Raw genomic sequence first — 17519 nt, 5'->3', positions numbered from 1 at the left:
TCGAGGGTATAACGCTGTATTATATAAAGTGAAGTAAGTCAGAGAAAGACAAATGCCATATGATCTCATTCATATGTGGAATTTAAGGAACAAAACAAATGAACAAAGAAAAAAGGAGCCCCCCCCCCCAAAAAAAGATCCAAATGCAGAAACAAACTGATGGTTACCAGCAGGGAGATGGAGGGAGGGATGGATGAAATAGGTGAAGGGAGTACACTTATGATGAGCACTGAAAAATGTATACATTTGTTAAATCACTATATTAAACACTTGAAACTAATATACCACTGGATGTTAATTATACTTGAATAAAAAGAAAAAAGAAAGAAAGCTATGTAGGTGACCAAGATTCCTACTATCCAGTGAAACCCCAGCCAAAGGACCAGGCTTGGCAGAGTCAGTGGGGAAAGAAGACCCTCTTGAGCTTGACTCTAGTCTGGCATGGCAAAGAGAGGTGTAGAATAAGTGGGAGGCCCTCGGTGTCCCCCACATCACACACACACACACACACACACACACACACACACACACTGTGAGGGGGGCGGGGCTGGGTCCATCAGCCTTGCACTGGTGAAATACCACTAAAAAAAAAAAAAGAATTAAAAAATGCTACAGAGATGCACTCAGTGGTTGTTGCCTGGGTCTGGCTTTGGGCCATGTGGCACACAGGTCAGGGATAGCCTGTGTTGGGGGTCCAGCATCTTGGTACCGCCATCACTGAGGGAGCTATAACTCTCGACGTAGAGCCTGGGTCTCTGCCAAGGCCTCCTCCATCACTGCCCCCACACTGATATCACCTTTTGTGAGGGAAAAAAGCAAGGGTCGCTCTCATTATAGGAGCAGTGAGCCATGTGGGCAGTGGTGGCTTTGAAGAGGACGCTTACCATGCAGCTTATGGCGGAGGCTGCAGTCACACCAGGGGAAAGCGCTAATAAAAGCAGATTTATCTGTCAGGAAGAAAAATCACTTGGCAAAAAAAAAAAAACCCATGCAGCTATGAAAGAGCTACGGAATTTCAGGGAACATCCTAGTGAACAACTAAATTAAAGTTTGTCAAAATCAAAATGGCTAGCAACTGAGTAGTGGGGAAATTAAGGTCTATGTGGCAGTAATTCTTCAGGTAGAAATAATTAGACCAAAGTACTTTGTCAAAAAAAGACAGTAGTGGAGTTTCAGAACTGTATTCTACAGCAGAGAGATCTGATGACGTTAGAAATTCCCATGAGTAAGATGCCTCATGACTGCCATTAAGAAACATTCGGTGAAAAAGCTTCTTCCCCCACATTCAGCCAGTCTTTTTCTAAGGTTTCCAAATGAGAACTTGACTTTTCTCTGGCACCTTGACTTGTCTGATTGCCTTAGCTGGAGACTAATTTTTCTTCACAAAAATTGTCCCCTGCTATGTGGCTAACTACTGATTGTCAGCTATTGCAACTCAGGATGAGAAGACAGACAAGGCTAATTCCCATTTCAGGGGGGCTCCACAGTCAGCACCCACCTGTACCTGCACCACCTAGTCTCAGCCTCTAAAGGTCCAAGCCCAGAGGAAATTGGTCTCTGATGACGGGCTACTGGATAGAGCCAGAGGTGGTCCCGCCCATCTGCTCTTCCCTGAGAAAAGTCGCTTTGTATAAGTATCCCTGCAAGTTGGTGCCAGACCATTTTGCATTTACAGCACCTAGATTAAGAACCAGCTAGGAGGACAAACAGATGTGTGTGTCTGCGCGCGCGCACGAGCACATGTGCACACCTGTAGGAGGTACGGAGGTCAGAAAGATGCGCTTTCAAACCTTGCTTTAAAAACCAATACCAAGGAAACCTGGGTGGCTCAGCTGGGGTTAAGCTTCCCACTCTTGGTTTTGGCTCAAGTCATGATTTCAGGGCCCTGAGACTGAACCCCAAATGGAGCCCCATGGAGCCCCATGTGAGGCTCTGCACTGAGTGTGGAGCCTCTTAAGATATTTTCACTCCCTTTGCTCCTTTCCCCTGCTAGTGAGCTAGCTCTTTCTGTCTCTCTCTCTCTCTCTCTCTGTCTCTCTCTCTCTAAAAACCCAAACAAACAAACAAACCAGTAACCACCAGCAATGTATTAGTAAACTAAAGCTGGAAGAATCTGGAGTCTGTAAGCTGCAAGCTGCATTTATTCGATCACTCCTATCTTTCTCAACCAAGCACCTTAAGGCTAATAAAATAATAACTCTGTCTTTATCATGTTTTTTATTTGTCCTCAATTGTCTTTCACACTTTCATATTTCTCATTCTAGCTGTCTGTCCCCTGTGGTACACAGAGCAAGGTGTCTATAATCTGCTCAAATGGAGGGCTGCTTACCCTTCCCATTACTGAGTGTGGAGCTCTGTTCTGAACCCCTCTGCCTGAGGGCTTCCGTCAGTCCTTGGAAATGGTGGGCACTTGCCCAGGCTTTAACTTTCCCCAGGGATCTCGAGAATGCAGCTCAACAACTGTAAGGCACTCAGCCCCTTCTTAGTTGTCCCAGAGAACAGCTGGGCTCCTTCACATGCCCACTTTTACTTAGCACAAAGGGGCAATGCTTTGGGCTTGTTGCTCTTCCTCTCTTCAGAGCACTTTTGTCACTGATATAAATAACTTTTTGATCCATCATACGGAATGACTAATTAATTTTAGGAACTATGTAAGAGCACAACCTAATATGTAGCCATTTGACCACATAGCAGTGAAACGGCTGTATTTATATGGTTCAGAGTGGTCACTAGGCCAGTCAGTTCATGCACCACTATTCTTGCTGGGAAGGAATGATGCCACCAACAGTGCAGCCAGCAACACACAAAGAGGGTCCATCGTGACCATGACCGATGATCTGCCCTGTACCTCATCGGGATCTCTAAGACCTTCTAATTTGACATGTGACCTCATTCACTGCCCCCTGAACCTTGTGGAACCTGGTTCTCACACAGCCTTGTGAAGCATGGGATGCTTTTTCCAAAATGAGAAAACTAGCATCTGAATGGTAACCTCCAGGGAAATGGTCAATTGCTGTTTTTCCCAGAACTCTTAGCAGTCTTCTCAGCCCTTGTCATAGATATTAACAGGATGAAAATAGATTTACTCGGTGATGTGGAAACATGGAGCACCCTCCTCCCCCAAATTAATCAACATATGTAAACTAACTTCATTTTGCCTGTTTCCAAAAGAAAATAACTTCTGACTTTAAATTTAAATGCAATGAACATAAATCAAATTTTATACTGAAAACATATCTTTTTATATTCACATCAAGAAATATTTATAATCCCATGTTATGACAGGTTCTAGGAAGAAACAAGACATTGGAAAGAAAATAGAATACAGAGATGAGAGCACGTGTGTCTGTGAACACACAATCACAAACACACACACACACACACCAGAAGTGATAACAGAGAGACTTAGAAAAGCAATAGAAAAAGATACAATGACAGGTCTCTCAGAAGACACACTTTGAAATAACATCACTATATTATTCCTTGATTTTATTCTGCCTTGAGGGTAGGTACCCTCGGGTAACTACTAACATACCTATGAACATCTGAAGAAAAAAAGATATGATCTTAAGGTCTCCAAAACTCAAACTGTTCTACACAGACTCATTGGTCAATTATCACACCATTAAAAGAGTGACAACTAGACATGATGTGTCTCCAGATGTGATACAAGAAGCCGACACAGGACCACATATGAAGTATCTTGCCACAAGGTCAAGTCACTTAGACTGAAAGTGTAGAAAATACAAGATAACAGAATTAGTTCAATCTGACCACTAAAGTTAAATGTGGTGGGTATATCCAGAAGTTCCCCCCAAACTCCCATCAGTACTACCACTAACAAACAAAAGCACCTTCCCCTACTGCCTTATCCTCATTCTAGAAGAGATTCACCTGTTGGATGGATGAATAAATTTTAGGACCTTGAGTCTCCCTCCTACTAAGACTCCATACAAAACTATAAAAATTCCCCCATTATAATCTCATCTGTTTATCTTTCAGCCTCAATCCCTGTTAAATTACAGTGGGGCAAAAGAGGTAGACATGTGGGCTATATCTTCCAGAATGTAGAGAAATAGAGGGGCAGAGAAAATGTGATAAGAAGATGGGGAAAGAGCCAAGGGACTCCAACTCTTGAAGTGTGCAGGAGGGAACAGCACTTATACAGAGAAGAGTGGTTACCCAAAAGTAAAATTGGGAGGTTGGAGGGTTTTTTCAGCTTTTTCAAATTATGACCCAAAAAGTCTATTCTGTGCCATAGAGCAAGTCATTGAACTGTGTTAATGAAAGAGAATTGCTAGATGGGCTATAAAATAAATGCAAAACACAGCCTCTACTGGCAGGATGCTTACAATTTAGTTGGAGGGAGGAAACTTACATACCTGAGTGAAACAAAACCAAATTAAATTGTGAAGTTGAGTAACATTAACTCCACAGGGGCTACAACAGACATCGTAAGACCCGCTATCAGCGGGGTGAGAAAGCAGGATGACTGAGGTGGAAGTACAAGTCTTCGAAGAGGAGAAGAAAGGTCAGCTGAACCCTCAGGATGAATAGGATTTGAATCAGCTAAGACTTTTTTCATGAGAGAAACAGTGAGAGCAAAAGTATTCACAAATACTTTAAGTGCCAAGTGTGGCAGGCAGTGTATTGAAGTTGATAGTGTAGGAAGATACATAAGCTAGAACAACCACCTCCCAAAGACTTACTACCTGGTATAGACTCAGAACCAGTAGACAAGAGTAACTAGAGATAGGAGTGTGTATTCCAGAAAAACAGAACGAATAGGGTGTGTATGTGTATGTGTGTGCGTGGAGAGAGAGAGCGAGACAGAGAGAGATTTTAAGAAATTGACTCATATGATTACTAGACCAAGTAAGTCCAACAAGTACAGGGGAAGTTTGCAGACTGGAGAACCTACAGAAGAGCTGATGTTGCAGTCTGGAGTCCAAAGGCAGTCCGATGCAGAATTCCTTCTAGTCTTTGTTCTTAAGGCCTTTAAGGGACTGAGTAAGACCCACCCACAGGATGGAGGATAATCTGCTTTACTTAAAGTCTATTGATTTAAATGTAAATCTCATCTAAAAAAAACACCTTCACAGTCATATTTAGGTTGTTGTGTGACCAAATATCTGGGTACCCTTACCTACTCAAGTTGACACATAAAATTGATCATCACAGGGTGGGATGTATGTAGGAACATAGATCAGTGGTATGAAAGCCAGATGAGGATGATTCTTGAGCCATCAGCCAACAGCATGCTGTAGGAAGACCAGGCTAGGGATGTATCTAGTAATTTGGAGACATAATACTACCCTATCATCTTTATCTCAAGACAATCAGAGCCATAGCTTTACATCATTCCTCAATTGCTATAGGGTTGACACTTCTCTCCCAGGAAAGCAATCCTATATTACGATTTTTTTACCTGATTGCACGCCCTATCTGAAGAGTGGGGGCTTTTTTTTTCCGGCCTTCTTATTGATACAGTCATAGGCACGGACTGCATGAGGAGCACCCAGAAACTATTTTGCATTTTGAAAAGCCTGGATGAATAGAAAGGAAATTCAGTTTTCAATTTTGAAGTTTTTTAAAGCAATTCATGTTTTCTGTTTTAGGTCGAAATAAGTAACGGCGCTGACTCTGAAACTTGGCTGCTGAACTTGACTTAGGAAGCAAAGCACCACTGAGAGCATGTCTCCACATTGACACGTTTCACTTCCTCCCAGAGGACGGCCTGCGCCTCCCTACTTCCCCACAAATCATGGAGTTCTTTGGTCACAGCCTATGTATTATTAGCATTGTGCGCTAGATGAGTTGTAGGTGATTGGGTGGGTATTTTTTAAGTCATTTTCTTCTTATATGAATACTTGTAAATTATTTTTAAAAATCGATTTTTCATTTTTTAACAAATTTAATGTGAGGCATGCAAAATGAAAAAATTTCATGAAAACCTTCTACAGTCAATTCTAAGAGAAATACTGGGTTTTGTATTAAAGTGTTCAGTCAATGTTGCTGACCACTGCGGTTATCCTATGCCTGATGGAGTTTGCATTCACAGACGTTACAGGGGACTACTCAAAGTGAGGTAGATGCTGTGACAGCTGACAAATGGACCACAGATCTGACTTTCAGACTGACCATGGGTCATTGTTTCAACACCACAGGACAAAACACGGAGTCTTTTGTTTTCAACTTTCCAAAATGCAGAATAACATTATGTCAGTCTAAATTTTCACACTCATGCACATTATCTTGTTCTTCCTGTATTCCGAAAAGTATATATCAAGGGGGCATGGCAAAGTAACATGATTAGTAGGACACCTTTCCTCTTTTGGAGGGTACATAGGTATCTCTGATGTTCATATTTTCAATTCTTTATCCCAATTCTGACATTGGCATCTGATCAAAACATACAGATATGGGATGGGGAGACGGAAATCACAACTGCAATTCTGCAGTCAGGGATATTGCTCTTAGATATCCAAAAGGAGTACTAACTAGAATTTAAATAAAAATTTGAAAAAAAAAAAAAAAGATATCCAAAAGGAGCTTTAAAATGGCATGGAATTTTCTATAAATTCTTCTTAAAAAGATATTTATATTTGCTTTACATCAATTTTTCTTTCTCCTGCCCCATCCCAATAACCAAGAAAGTAATATCGGAAACATAATTTTCCATGGGAAAAACATTATAGTTTTTCCTTTCATATATTTCCATTACTATTTCCTATATCAAAATAAGTCTTGCTCACTTTGTACAGCAACCAACATGAGGCCACCCATTGGCCACAATATTGTGTACATGTGCCTATATAATCCAAAAGTTGTTAGCTTGGCCCATGCATCTCTAAGAAGTCAATCTGTAAATTATCAAAAATCATATGCAAAATTTTTATGTGTATAGAGATTTTTTTTTGGAGTCCATATATTTTATGAGACTCTGAAGAATCAGAACTAATACCACAAAGTCTGCCCTGGTTCCTCCCAGTTCATGACAACCACCGTGGACATTCTAGTGGCTCATTTTAGTCCCTAGCCTTTCGATTGTGCCCCCTCAGTCAGGTGATGCACACTGAAACCCATCATTTTTCATTCTACTGAAAAAACCCAAATTCAAAAGAAGAGGAGTTCATAGGGAAGCTCAGAGATGGTCAAATCCAAGCCACCATTGCGCAGTTGAGGGATCTGAAACCTAGGGGGTTTGGTGGACTTGTCCAGAGTCCTGTGTGTATACAGAGTGGCAAGAGCTATGGCCAAAGGAAAGAGAATTAAAGGGCAAATGGTAGGGTTTGTGTCCCAGGCCCACCACTGTGGCTTTTGACAGTACTGGACATCTTGGCCTTGGAATTTTACTCATCTGTAAGGCAGAACTATAATCCCTCCCAAGTGAAAGGTGAGAATCAGATAAAATGTAAAATGTATCCAGTCGACTGTGAAGCATTCCACCAATTGAAAGAGGCAGTTATTATCGTAATATCAGAACAAGTTGGACCCTGTCTGGAGCTCTTGCTGTACAGCCAAGTGTTATGAAAACACCAAACTCTTCTAAGTTTTCTAAAAAGTAGCTTGAAAAAAAATTGCCATGTTCAAATAATTAGAAATAATGAATACTAAAAAATTTCATTTCCTAATTTAAAAATAACATTTATATTTCAAGGTTAATACATATTATTATTATGGATGAAGCTAATAGAATATCAAAAACAGAAAGCCAGTAAGACTAGAATAAAACTAATACATGAGTATTTTAATTTGTCATTTCATTGCTACCCCCCCACATACACACATGCGCACAAACAAAACGCAGTTAAACATTTCACAAAGTAGCACCATACTAACTTTTCTTGCTGTATTATCTTGGTGTAAAAGTGTACATACTGCTAAGATGCACTGGAGAGTCCTAGACCTTGTGTAACTGCCAGTGACAGATTTGAGGAGGAGATCGTTACACTAGTGATTTTTCTATAGATTTTCAATATAGGTAACTGCTTAATATGGGATCCCAGCAATCCATAATGATCATTCTAGAGTTCCAGAGAATTTACCTTTCATCAGAGACAGCTTAGATCGATCTCCTCTCCTTCCCACTTTTCTTCTCCCTACCTCACCTCTCCTCTCCTGGCTGCCCCTTAGAGGTCCTGCTCCCCTATGACAAAGGGATGAAAAGAAGTGCTGAGCTTTACAGTAATACTCAGCAGTCATCCTTGATCTGGGTCTTTGCACACACTGCTGTCATGGTCACTGCTCCTTAGGAGGGAGTGCCTCCAGTTCTTGCAGGTTTTGCCTCCTGTTGTAGGAGATCCATCCAGCACTGTGCATTATGCAGTGGGGCTTTCAACAGACCTGTTCAGTATGTTCTCCATTCGTGCCAAATCTTGGCATCTCCATATGCAACATGTGTCCAGAGTAAGGGAACATGAATGTGTCCCTGAGCATGCACTCATTTGCCAGAGTCAGCAGCCTGAGAGATGGTACAGCTCTAGGTTCAAGAGTGGACCTGGCAAAGCTAAAGACAGGATGTCCACTGCCCACTAGCCCCTAGTGCTGACTGGAATGCAGAAGGGGAGAGTTAAAACCAATGTTTTTTTTCTTCTTCTTCTTCTTTGAGCAATCTTGGTATTGTGTCATATAAAACCTTGGTGAACCCTACCCCAGGCTGTATCTTCTATCGTGTCCATGACTTATCCTTTTGCTGGCATTGTGTGTCCACAGGCACCTGGGATGCTTTCCAGCCTACCTTCTATTCGTTTCAGCTTCCAGCTATATTTCATGACTGCAAAAGAGGAGTTAAAGAGCATGTGGCCTGTTAGAGAATTCCCAGGAGACAGAATACATCTTGAGGCATAGAACCATCTACATCAGACAAATCTCAAACATCTCTTAGGAAAAGCTCTAAGCTAATATATCCTCAAGTATCTTAAACCTTTAACCTGCCCTATAACATGAGGGTATGTGTCCCTAAAACAAAAACTTAAGTTCCTATCACTTGAAAACTCGGAGGCTTTTGACTTACTTTTCTTGAAGATAACTTGACACCTTGCCCTAGCAAAATATTGACTTCTTTCTCTCTTTCCTTCAGCAACATAAGTGCTGCTATTTCCTATAGACCTCACTAAAGAAGGTAGCCAGCTTCAAGAGGCTGGATCTAACAAAATAGAGCAAGGCTGTCATTTGTCTCACTTAATGAATGGGACACTCATGATTGAGAAGAATTTGTGTTCCTTAGAACACCAGCTAAAATGTGCGTTGCAAAGCTGAGGAAAACCATCGTGACTCTGCTAAATTGAGAAGCAAATAAAAACCAAAATTGCACTTTTCAATCTTTGTAAATTAGAAAGGAAGCTTGCCAAAAATAAACATCTTCATTTTAGACCTAATTTAAAAATTTATACTATCCCAAAATGTGGACTCAGTAGGGAGTGAATATTTTGGCTTCTCCTTTCTGAGTCACCTTAGTATGTAACTAGGAGAACTTTTACAGTTGATTAGAATTCAAATGTTCTAACTTGACATTTTAGCTCAAGGTAGGAGCTGCTTTCAGGGGATAACCGAATTAAGCAGGAAAAAATACAAATAATTGATCTTTTTAAACTTAGAAACCTTGACTGTCTGTTTCTCTTGTTTCCTTCCCATTTAGGAGTCATCTGTAACCTTTGCTGGATAAGTTTGTGAAAGTGTCTGTTAAACCTGCTGAAATATTCATGATAAACAGGCCCACAACCTAAGAATGTTATGTCCAAAAGTAGAACTGAAAAAAGAAACCACTGCTCGTATGACTGCATAATGTGCAATGCAGAATTGGGGCAGGTATATTTTAATTGTTAGAGGAAAGTATTTATTAATAAAGAATTCTCCAAAAAACAAAATTCTCAAAAATTTTAAAATTTGTAGGCAGCTTCTCTCTTTTCATCCTAAAGAAGCTTAATTTCTTTATTGAGGACTAAGTTGGGGGGGGGCAGAGGGGAGAGGCAGGGAGCCATTTCTAGAAAGTGGATAAGCTTTCTTAAATATCAATATTTCTAGAAAAATTTGGTGTCAAATGAAAAACTAATCATTTTCCTTGGGCCTGCAAGCATATAAAGGGCAAGCATCATGTTAAATGCAAAACATTTTAAAACTATGAAATATTCAAAGAATCTAAAATATGCTTTGGTTTGAACTTGAGAGTTAAATTAAGTAAAAAGAAGAAAAAGAAATGAGGTAGGAGAGAGAAAAGAGAGGTAGGAAAGGAGAAAAGAAAGGGAGGGGGAAAGGAAAGAAGGAAGAATCCAAAATTGAAAGTCTACCTAATTTGGATGTGGAGATGTCAGTCCTTCACTTAGAGTTCTTGTGCTCCTTTCTTTGACTAAAAACATGGAAACATTTTCTGTCAAGGGCATGCTTTTTCTTTCCTCTCCAGAGTTAGGCTTTTGTTTTGTTTTGCTTTGTTTTAAACAGTTGGAAGAAACCAATGATCTTTCTAGTTATTCTCATAGAACTTGCTTTGGCAGGTAAACTTGTCAGTCTGTAATAGTTAGGATTAGATTTACCTACAGGAGAGAGAAAGAAAGAACAGAAAAAAGAAAGGAAGGAAGGAAGAAAGAAAGAAAGAAAGAAAGAAAGAAAGAAAGAAAGAAAGAAAGAACAGTGGCTTAAACAAGATGGAGGTCTAGACCTCTCCATATTTCAAAATTCTAGAAATAGTCAGCAAAGAGCTGGACTTGGATTCCCTAGAGATGAGGACCCAGGTTCTTTCTTCTTGTTCATTACGTGTCCTGCCATTCTCAAGCTCTAACACAATTCACGATGGCTGCCAAAGTGCCAGCCATTGCTTTTGTATTCCAGCCAAAAAGAAAAAAGGGACAGAGAAAGGTGCTTCTTTCATTTAAGGACATGTCTCAGAAGCTATACATACTACTTCTGCTTACATCCCATTAGCTAAAACTTGGTCCACCCTAAAATTTAACTGCAATGAAAGCTGGGAATTGTGGTCTTTAATCAATTTTGTGAGAAAATAATCATTGACTCTTGAAATGAGAATTTCTACCTCATCTTTCTACCTTTCTTCCTAGAAAGAAAAAATAAATAAATCTATGACCCAAGATCCTTCTATGTTTTCCACAATTCTTCAGAGTATTTTAGCTTTCCTTTCCTGGAAATTAAATTTAAAATTCAAGAGCCAATCTAATGTTTTGCTTGGTCCTCACTATTGTGCTACAAAAATAAAATTTTTCCTCCTATGGTTATAACTCTTCAACTACTTTATTTTAGCAGCATCTTTTCTTCTAATTGGTTAGCAGTGTCATTATTTTCTTTTTATTCAATTCAACAAATTTGTGTGGACATTGATGCTTAGGAAGGTGGGGCAGGATATATAGATGGAAAGTATATAATCCTTTTCTTGTTATTTTCTCTCAGTAAAAGTTGGGCCTGTGTTTTCCCTTCATCTGTTTTTCAAGAACATATTGGCTACCGTGGAATGAGTAATTTAAACTACTTGATAGTCTTTTACTCTAAGAGAAACTACAATTGAGGCAAATCATAAAAATTTTGTAATTACATTTTATCAAACATCTCTCCTAGGCTGGGTGGGGGTGGGGGCAGAAAGAGACAGAAAAACAGAGACAGAGAAACCTTCATACTATTTATTAATACTACGAGGTGACTTCACTCACTGAAAAGTGTTATATTCTCCTAATATCCAGTGACTGCAAATTGGCAGCCATCACTAATGATTGAGGGATTAGTTGAGTTAGGCACATTGTACACACGCATCCACCCGCAAACTTGAACACCCGAGTGTATCCTTTTCTAAACAATCACTTGCTAAAATGTGCCATGTGACCCAAATCCCTTAACAACAAATAACATAAGGTCATTTTAAGGATTGAACGTTAAAAGAAATAAGATGCCTAGAGCAAGAAACAAGATGCCTGGTGCAGGATCCAGCTGTAGACTAGAAAGGACCCCAGTGACTCCTTTGCTCAGTTTACAGATGAGGAGACAGGCTGATAGCTGCAGTGGCTTGTCCCATGTCCCTTTGGGTCTGCTATGCAAGCTCTCAGTCCAGCCTTCTTTACACTCTCGTTGGTGGACTCCAGCTGTCACAGGTCCTGACTAACTAGGCATGGGCTGTTGATTGCAGTCTGATGATTTTTTTCACCTTGTCTTCAGGGCTCAGGACAGCTGAGGAAGACACCTGCTGTTGGCTCCTCCCCCACCACCTTCCCTCTGCTTGGATCTGAGCATCAGAAAGTCCCCCACTGATTGGCTTTCATCTTGCCATTTTGTCTTCTCAGGACAAACAAAAAATCCCAGATCTCAGATCACTGCTGATTGCTTCCCAAAAAAAACAGAACAGCGCAGTATTTCCGGCCTTCTCCTTTCTTTACTTATGGTTTAAACATAATTCCATCTGACCTTATCAAGTCTTCTCATGATTTTTGGTCAACCAGCAAAACCACTGGTGTCAGTGTCTTCTAAAGACTTTTGTTCATGAGGAAGTGATTTTGCAAATAATTGCTTGAAGTTGCTTCTTAACTGCCTCACATAGTTTCATTTCTTTTAAGCCTCTTTCTTACAAGAGAATTGCTCTCTTCCTCTGCTGGCTTCTTAAATCTATTTCAAACCTCAAATAGCAGACATTGAATGCAGTTTTACAAAATAATTTACTTGGGTCCCCTATGTAATATGAAACCGAGAGCCTAGTCATGGTGATTATTCCTATTGCATTCAGATAATAATGATACAAATAGAGTATTATAAGTGTGACTGTTAATCAGCTTTCCCATTCCTTCAGCAGAACTTGCCTTGTGCTGTGAGCCTTCTCTTTATACAGACAGTATAACTAGACACTGGTTATACTAACTAGACAAGTGTTTTTATAATTATAAACTGTCACATTTAACCCATTTATTAACCCATTATTAACTGTCACAATTAGCCAGATAATTTACATTAGTTAGTTAAATATTTAACCCTAAATATTTATTTAGGTTCTTCTGTGGCTCTTCACTTTTGCCATCACTCTAAGTAAGAAGAGAGTTTCCTGCCCAAGACATTTTTAGGCAAAATATAATGTATGGAGCACCAAGTTCAATAACTTTAGAGAATGAAATGTAGGACAATTCGTGTGGCATACTTACGTTGTTTTTATAGGCCAGGCAAAGCTCATTAATTCCATTTTATTCATTATTTTTAAACCATTTGTTTAGTGTAGTGATTTTTTTTTTTTAAATCAATTGATTGATCTTTGGATTTTTAAAATATCACAGGGGAAGACTATCAGTTACAGAACACAAATATCTAAAGTTCATCCAAAAATCGAAATCTCCTGGCCCTTTGTAAATTTTTTTTTTTTATGCTCCCAGGCTTTGCTCTAAAGTCTCTGAGCTTGGGTCACATTGGTCCCATTAATCTTTGTCAAGAAGGAAGTTTGGAGGGAGGGTTGAAAAGGCCAACCCCAGATCCTGTTTTATTCTTTCTTCATTTGTTTCAGGGCCCATGGCCATCAGCCCTCCTTGATTTTATTCTGCCTGAGTTTCACATTTTCATAAGTATAAATATGGGGCTGCATGATAATTACTACCCCTTAAAAAAAATGGAGAGTTTTCATTAAAGTTTCCCTGCAAATCTAAGATGCCATGTGATAAATGCTAGCAGCACAGAGTACTATTAGCCCTCATGGTAACTGTAGCAAGACTAGGTCGTGTTCTCATTTAAAGACATAGATATTTCAATTTTGTCCTGCCTGACTCAAAGGGAATTTGGGTGTTAACACTTCAAAATACTTTTTAAGTCCTTAGGGAGAAAATCCAAAGTGAAAAGTATTAATTTCCAATTCAGTTCCTAAAGCAAAATGCCTGCCTCAGAATAACAAAGTTATTTCTTATCCTGTGGCAGAGACGTATAGGTGAGAACTCCCACTGAGACCTCCCATCTGAACACACTAAGGAATTTCTGCCATTGTAGGTAAAGAGATAGAAAAAAAAAAAAAACTGGCTTCTCAGTTGTGCTTACCTTTCAAATTTTTCTAAGACTCCCTTTATGTGACGAGAACTCTGCCAACAGGCAACCTCATCTATCCACAACAGAACAGAGAACCGAAAACAAATGAAAAAGCTTTCTATCCCCGTAAATATTGTAAAATCCACATTCTACAACTCCTGCGTTTTTTTTTTCTGTAGAAAAGTTCTTGAAGCATTTATTTAAATCCTAGTTACTCCTAATTTATACACAAGTCTAATTACCTTAAAGTCCTAGTTTTCGACCACATAACTGAATTGTAAGCCGAAAATTAAAAAGGGAGCTATGTATAAAATAAGCAGAAGTACTGAAAGTCATATAATATACTGTGTCTCAAAGAACAGACACAGAACACTAATATAAAAATCTATAGCACAGTTGTCTGGGGATATTGAAGGTGAGAATGAATACACTTAGAGTCTGTGGACTGTTGACATTGCATTGCTTCAGGGAGCAGCTTTGTATTCATACGATGATCCATATGATATTTTATCTTATCAATAAAAATATTTATTGGGAATTAGGAACAGGAATGCCTTACTCAAGATACTTTCCTTTCATCTGTCCTAAAATTATATTATTCACTTTTATTTAAGTATGACGATTTACTGTCATCTCCTGCAAAAGTTTTCAGATAATCATATGAATCTCCAGTGTCTACAGTTTGAGTGGGAGCCCTTGACACCTGGCACTGCTGTGCCCTGCCTGACCTGCACATTACATGCTGGCCTTGGTGGTCAATACAGTCTTTTCTAATAATTAGGTATGTAAATTTCACTTTAGAAAACTCATGATTCAAATGCTTAAAATTAAGATGCTTGGGTATTAAAACGGTTCAAATATCTGTCATACCAAAGACATTCCCTGAATGTCCTATGGAGGAGCCACGTGCTAGTGAGAAGACATCTCTGGTGGGAAAAAAAAGAATAGATTGTGGGCCTTGGTATTAACTTTCTGGAATGTTCCCCTTTGATAAATTTTCCTCCACCTTACAGTTGCCGAATTATTTCTTCTGGTAGAAGGCCTTGATTTCTTTTTCAGTTGCAAAGATCTCAACGTCCTGGGATATTTCAGAGAAAAAGGAAGTCTTTGAAGAAAGCGTGAATGTGGCACCCCTTTTTTCCATGGGAAGTAGTTCTCCTGCCCACATTCATCAAAACAAACTTGCTTCCTGGGGCGTCCTTGGCCTATCAGCATTCCAAAATAGGAAATCTCTCTTTGATAGTGGCAGCATGTATCAAACTGGGGTGTGTAGTTTCTTCTTCTTTCTTGGATAATTCTGATCTGCTCTTTGGTGTGTAGAACTGACAGGACTCAAAAGATACCACTGGTCTTGAAGTTTCTCTGCAGGTTGTTGCCATAATAGCATCGGGTACACCAGCTACGTGGGTAAGACAGGATGAGATGACCTCCTTCACTCTGCCCCACGTGCCAGTACCCACTGATGGCAACCTATGGCTGCTGCTTCTTTCTTTCACATCACCCCAGCTGATCACTTTCTATGTGTGAGGTGTGCAGGCACTAGCCACTAGGCACATAAAATCATAACGGAGAGTTTTCCAGCTTGTGGCTTACAATCCAGTTGTCAAGAGGTGTATTAACCTCACCGTCCTGAATCAATGCCCGCTAGGGCTCGGCACAGAAAGGCCCTCATGGGAGATGCTGGGGCTTTCCTTCTTCTGAATTGAAAGTCCCAGCAATTGCAAGAGGAAGGAGAACCCATTCACAACCTTCCTCTCTCTCTCCCTATGTTTCAAAAAAATACTTAGTGAGCACCTACTTTGTGTAGGAAGCTGGGAATTACCAAAATAAATCAAATACACATCTTTGCCTTGAGAAGTTTACAGAAGAAATCCAGATAGCTTACAGGTGGTCAGTAAATTGCTTTCCTTGGGTCCAGGTTCTGGAAGGGACATCTATTCACTCTATGATCTTGAGATCTCATTAGGCCGTAGATGGCCCTCGTTCGTTTAGGCAAGCATGTGCCATATTTTTTGTTGTGACTTTATGAAAGAACACATTGACAAAATGAGCTTCCTATGGCTCAGGACCTGAATAACAAATGCCAGAACTGCAGGCACTCATGTCAGACAAACCGAAGCGAAGTTGAAGGACCTCTGGATTTCTATGAAAGGTAGCAAGTCTACAGCTCCTAGCAATCAACAGCAATTGTGGTCACTATTTGCTTGAGTGAGATCCACAGACATTTTCTTGTTACATCTGGGGTGATCTGAGAGTGGTGCCCTAGGGGCTTATTCGATGGGTCAGTGTTTAAATAAAAACCAGGCCAGACAGGTAAGGGAAGTCACTAAAAGAGCAAAAGCAATGCTAAATGCTGTCCCCATGCAACTATGGCATAATTAGATTATGCAACACATGGCTGTTTCTTTACTATTGTTTCTAACTAGATGTTATTATTATTTTACTACAACTACTGCTGCTGCTGCTACTACTACTACGACTACTACTACTACTACTACTACTACTACTACTACACTACTACCATTGAAAGCACGATAGCAGTATTTAATTGATAAGAATGTCTCTTTGTTGCTGTGACCAATGGTAGAAAGTTTGCTCTCAAATTTGAAATTCCAACTCTGCCATCTTGTGGAAAAAAATTGGAAGTACCTAAAGCTTTTCCTTCTATTTCAAAGGCCAGGACCTGCTGGTTAAGAAAACAGGAAGACAGGACATTGCACCTCCTATTTCTACATATTTTTAACCTTTAACATTTTTACCAGCAGAAGTCATTAAAAAAAAAAGAAGTTTCTGTCTTGAACAATTCTTAGATGGCTTGCCAACCTAGATGTGTCTCAATCTTGACACTGCAACTTAATGTAAAAATCTTGAATGATATTTTGTACCAATATGAATTTCTACTGCCCCCAACACTGTGTGGTGATTTCACTGTAAATTAACTTCTTTTCTACAGCTTTTTGAGCTACCAGGTGAATTAACTGAAAAAGTTGAATCCTGTTAGGAACCAATCCTAGATGACATTGGTAGCCTGTGAAAAATGAATGTCTTTTTTCTTATATAAACTGGTAACAAGACTTGTTTTCACAATTCCTTTTTACATTTTTGTGCATATAATACCTGTATATTATACTCATATTCTAAAGTGACCAGAAAGTGTTATTTAATAGAAACTACATACATTTTTTATGTCTCTATAGACCCTTTGATTCTGGGTACATTTACAATAAGTTAGCAGTAAAATAGACTATTCTTTTCAAGTATGAATAAAAATGTACATTGAAGTAAAAGATGACTACTGTTTTTTTTATGACTACTGTTTTTATTTTTATTATTTTAATTTTTTTTAATTTTTATTTATTTATGATAGTCACAGAGAGAGAGAGGCAGAGACACAGGCAGAGGGAGAAGCAGGCTCCATGCACCGGGAGCCCGACGTGGGATTCGATCCCGGGCCTCCAGGATCATGCCCTGGGCCAAAGGCAGGTGTTAAACCGCTGTGCCACCCAGGGATCCCTGACTACTGTTTTTAA

General features: G+C 39.5%; 1 protein-coding gene across 3 annotated transcripts in view; it reads left to right on the top strand.

Moving 5' to 3' along the window:
- NKAIN3 (sodium/potassium transporting ATPase interacting 3) overlaps positions 1–17265 on the top strand; it is a 605524-nt gene extending 588259 nt beyond the window's left edge. For 2 of the 3 annotated variants that reach the window (XM_041769525.1, XM_041769524.1), the window contains one exon: positions 5619–17265. In XM_041769525.1, the coding sequence (XP_041625459.1) occupies positions 5619–5632 (14 nt within the window). In that variant the 3' untranslated portion in view covers positions 5633–17265. The remainder of the gene's footprint in view (positions 1–5618) is intronic. The other variant, XR_005989989.1, reaches the window with a different exon arrangement.
- Positions 17266–17519: the final 254 nt, after the last annotated feature.

This window comes from Vulpes lagopus, chromosome 9, assembly GCF_018345385.1.
Source record: "Vulpes lagopus strain Blue_001 chromosome 9, ASM1834538v1, whole genome shotgun sequence".
NCBI lineage: Eukaryota > Metazoa > Chordata > Mammalia > Carnivora > Canidae > Vulpes > Vulpes lagopus.
The sequence above is the reverse complement of the archived record's forward strand: the minus strand, read 5'-3'. Positions and strand labels throughout refer to the sequence as shown.